The sequence below is a fragment of the Sinocyclocheilus grahami genome, unplaced genomic scaffold (genome assembly GCF_001515645.1).
Source record: "Sinocyclocheilus grahami isolate Dianchi unplaced genomic scaffold, SAMN03320097.WGS_v1.1 scaffold138.1, whole genome shotgun sequence".
Lineage (NCBI taxonomy): Eukaryota > Metazoa > Chordata > Actinopteri > Cypriniformes > Cyprinidae > Sinocyclocheilus > Sinocyclocheilus grahami.
The window spans coordinates 1628940-1632685 of record NW_015505317.1 but is presented as its reverse complement, the minus strand read 5'-3'; the positions used below and the strand labels follow the sequence as shown (position 1 = coordinate 1632685).

Genomic DNA, 3746 nt, shown 5'->3' with positions numbered 1-3746 from the left:
CGGAAGGAGGGACTTTGTAGAAAACGAAGCGTTTGAGAGAGGCGGGGCATAGAGGACCTACAATAATGTACAGTATTTGAAAAATAATGTGTTTTTTGAACATTAAAGCATGTCAACATATTCTGTTACACCAAATACACAAAATAATGATCTTTAAAAAAGCATCATATGACCCCTTTAAGACTTATACACTGCCACAAGAGATCACACTTCATAAATAAAAGCTACACTATTTAATTTAAAGAGAGTAATCACCAAGCAAAATTGTGTAGATCAGCTGCAGCTAAATTGTTCAATACAAACGCAATTCAAAATTCTGGTCTTTGACCTGATCAGCGTTCACTCACCTTTGACACGAGAGCTCTCTGTGTAGCGAAGCAGTGTTGCAAATATAGGGCACTTTGATTACATGCCATGCTGTGTAGCAGGACCTTCAGAACCCCTCCCAGAATGCTTTCTTTGGACTCCGTCACTGACACCGTCTACAAGGCACATAGAGGATCCATAATAGTTATGATAAATGTCTTCTGTGTTAAAATATTGAGAGTTACTGATAGCAGTTGAGATCATTACCTGAACTATTATTTCTAGCGTATCCAATATGATGAGATTAGCTTCAGTTGCCAGGTTGCCATCAATAATTGCTTCATGCTCCAGCTCAGCCCTGGTCCTGACAAACAATGGGGTAATGAATGTTTAGAATGGTGCAATATGGCAGGTACAACAGCAAGCGGATCCTTGAATGCCACAGCAATCTCCACACAAGCATTCAAGTGAGTGTATACAGATGAAGGATGTCCTCTGCATACAGACCAAATATTTAGATCCATTTGTACATAGTATTATTAAATGAACTAAATATTTACAAATAAATAAATAAGTTCTAATCTGTACAGTACAGCCCAGAATTTTTACCTATGGACTTAAAATGTATGCACTGGGTCAGCGCAGTATATTTTGAGGATGATCTTAATAATAATAATAATAAAATGCACTAAATATGTAAATATTAAAACCAAATATTTAAATACAATATATAAATACAAAATACAAATATATAAATACATTGTTTTTAATCTGTAAAATATATACTTGAACTTGAATGACATAAAATTAAATAAAATAGCAATACAAATATTTAATGCACTGAATATCTAACAAAATAAAAACAAATATCTAAATATGAACAAAATATTAAACAAACAAATAAATGTTCTATAACCTAATCTTTGTAGGTTTGAGTTTGGCCTGATCATTTAAGAGGTTTAACGATTCCCGTGAACTGTAGATGTGTAAGCATATCCTAGTGAGCTTACAAACCGAACTAAGAAGGGCTTCCCTTAAACCTGTGTGGTACATGATTCATTCAAAAGAGGCCACACACAAACAGCTGTATCTTAACCCTTCATAGGGAAGGAATGAGCCATCGCCTTGTCACAGATTTGGCTGATTATTGTTAGAAGCAGAGAGGGTGGTCTGTTGTTAAAAGACTTTTGAAAATGTAGCATAATACTGTATTGTTCAACTGCAACTCTGCACCTGGAGGTTCACTGTGTACATATATTGTGCAATCCGTGGTTAGGCTTTCCTCATCAAGATATTTAATTTTTTACAAGTTAAATGCTAAATTAAACTTAAGCATTTAGTATAGTCATTTATCCAATTTAGACCCCACAGGTATCATAAAATGTTTTCTCCCCCCTGCGGGTTTACTTTAAATGCAATTTAATACTGAAATTCAGTTTGCACACAGGGGCTCCAAGAGCTAGAGTAGCATTTTAAAAGGGGCCACAGTAATATGAATTTCCTGGGGGTGGTCCACGGAATAGGATTTGTTTTAAAAAAGTGTTAAATTGTACGGAAGCACCCACACTGCCAGGCACTTGCCCCTTTGAAAAAGGGAGCCAAGTGATTACAGAATCAGGCCTGTTATTCAATGGCATCAAACAATTACCATCAGCAAAATGTTTCAATATAACTAAATGAATTAAGACCAGTGGTTCTCAACTGAAGGGCCACGACCCACTAAGGGGCTTCAGAAAAACAGCAGCAAAATACTTTAATCACTACATATGAAATTGGATTAACTAAAGGATGAGTTTTTTACTCCAATGAAAAACATGAATACTACATGTGCCAGGTAGAACTCAATGGCAAACAAAAGCTTTCACTATAGTGCATAACCTAGACAATTCTTTACGGAGAAATACTAAGTGACACCAGCAAACACTGCATCTCATCAAGACAAAATACTCTTAAACATTCTCATTCATTGTGTTGTGTTAAGCACTTCTAACACAATTGCAAAACATTAGTTTAAACTAAATGGTTTCATACAGACATTTTTTTATACAAGCTATTTAAAAATATATAATGAAGCAATTTAAAGTAAAGAAAAATGAGAATAAAGTCAAATAGTACGATATCAAAGTCAAGTTCTCTTATTCAAAATATTATTGAAGTTATATTTTGTAATAGTACTTTTTCCTGCTAACTTTGTTCCCTCAATATGCATGACTTTTAAATGAAAAACTACAAAATATTCCTTATCACACACACACACAAAGAAAAAAAAAACTATTGTAGTTTTACAAGGTTTTATGAAAATAATTTGGCAGTCGAACACAAGCAACAAAAATGTTCTGTTAATAAGTAAATGTTTAAAACGTGATTTTATATTTTTTATTACATTATTTTTATTTTATTAGGATTAGGATCATGGAGGAATAAAGGTTGAGAACCACTGAACTCACAAAGGTCAACTGCCACCATGTTAATTCTCCAAATGAAATCACAATTAGATACAGAATGTGCTTGGAAAAGAAGTTAAAGAAAGCAATATGACAACTACAAAATATACTTCTCATAGCTCATGAACTTGACAGTGAATATTAGGTTAACTACATTAAATTTTGAAATCACATTCTACACGTGTATGTACCCTTATGGCTAAATCTTGGACCTGAGAGGCTGGTTAAAGAGCCATGCTGCACTCTTGTTATAAACAAACTGGTTATAACAGAATCACATCATCCTACTCCATCTTCCCAAATAAACACACAATTATTGGTCTGAATCAGATTCTGGTCAGTGGTCAGTAATAACTGCATCCAGACCAATCCAAGCACCAGTAAAGGAGAGCAGAACCAAAGCAAGAGGGGGAGGGGCTTTAAAATTCAGGTCTGAAGCAAAGGAAGGGTCATTGAAAGCAAAACACACTTCAGCTGTACAATACCTGACTGATCTCTGGCCCCTAAATACACAGGACATGAAAGAACAAGGCCAAATAAAGGGGTTATTGGAAGTCAAACGGTTAATGGTTGTTTCTGTATAAATATGGAGAAATATGGGTTATTATTATTATTTTTTTCCTTTTTTTACACTCTTACTACTGGACTTATCTGACCAGATTAAAAAGTTTGTACTTGTATCAGTTACGTTACATAATTGAAATGGAAGTCAAAGTTCACCCTACTTTAAATTTAGCTCAGGAACACACTAAACAAAAATTAAGTAAAGTATTAATATATTAAATAAAGTCATACTTGTCCATCTTTTCGCTGGTCTGACGCCAATGAGTCATGTCTTTTCTCCAACGCAGGTTCTCCTGGCTCCCAAAAGCACTGCCTGATGGACTTCTCTCTGTGGAGGACAAAAGAAAAGAAAGGGCAACACACACATCAAGTTATGTCCAATAGAATATTGTTTATATATATATATATATATATACAGTGGGTACGGAAAGT

General features: G+C 34.5%; 1 protein-coding gene across 7 annotated transcripts in view; it reads right to left on the bottom strand.

The window, feature by feature from the left end:
* Positions 1-3746, bottom strand: part of LOC107591182 (dedicator of cytokinesis protein 7) — a 54199-nt gene that overhangs the window by 16782 nt on the left and 33671 nt on the right. For all 7 annotated transcript variants that reach the window (XM_016280261.1, XM_016280259.1, XM_016280260.1 and 4 more), the window contains 2 exons: positions 574-670; positions 348-482 (listed from right to left, as the gene is read on the bottom strand). In XM_016280261.1, coding sequence (XP_016135747.1) covers positions 348-482; positions 574-670 — 232 coding nt within the window. The remainder of the gene's footprint in view (positions 1-347; positions 483-573; positions 671-3746) is intronic.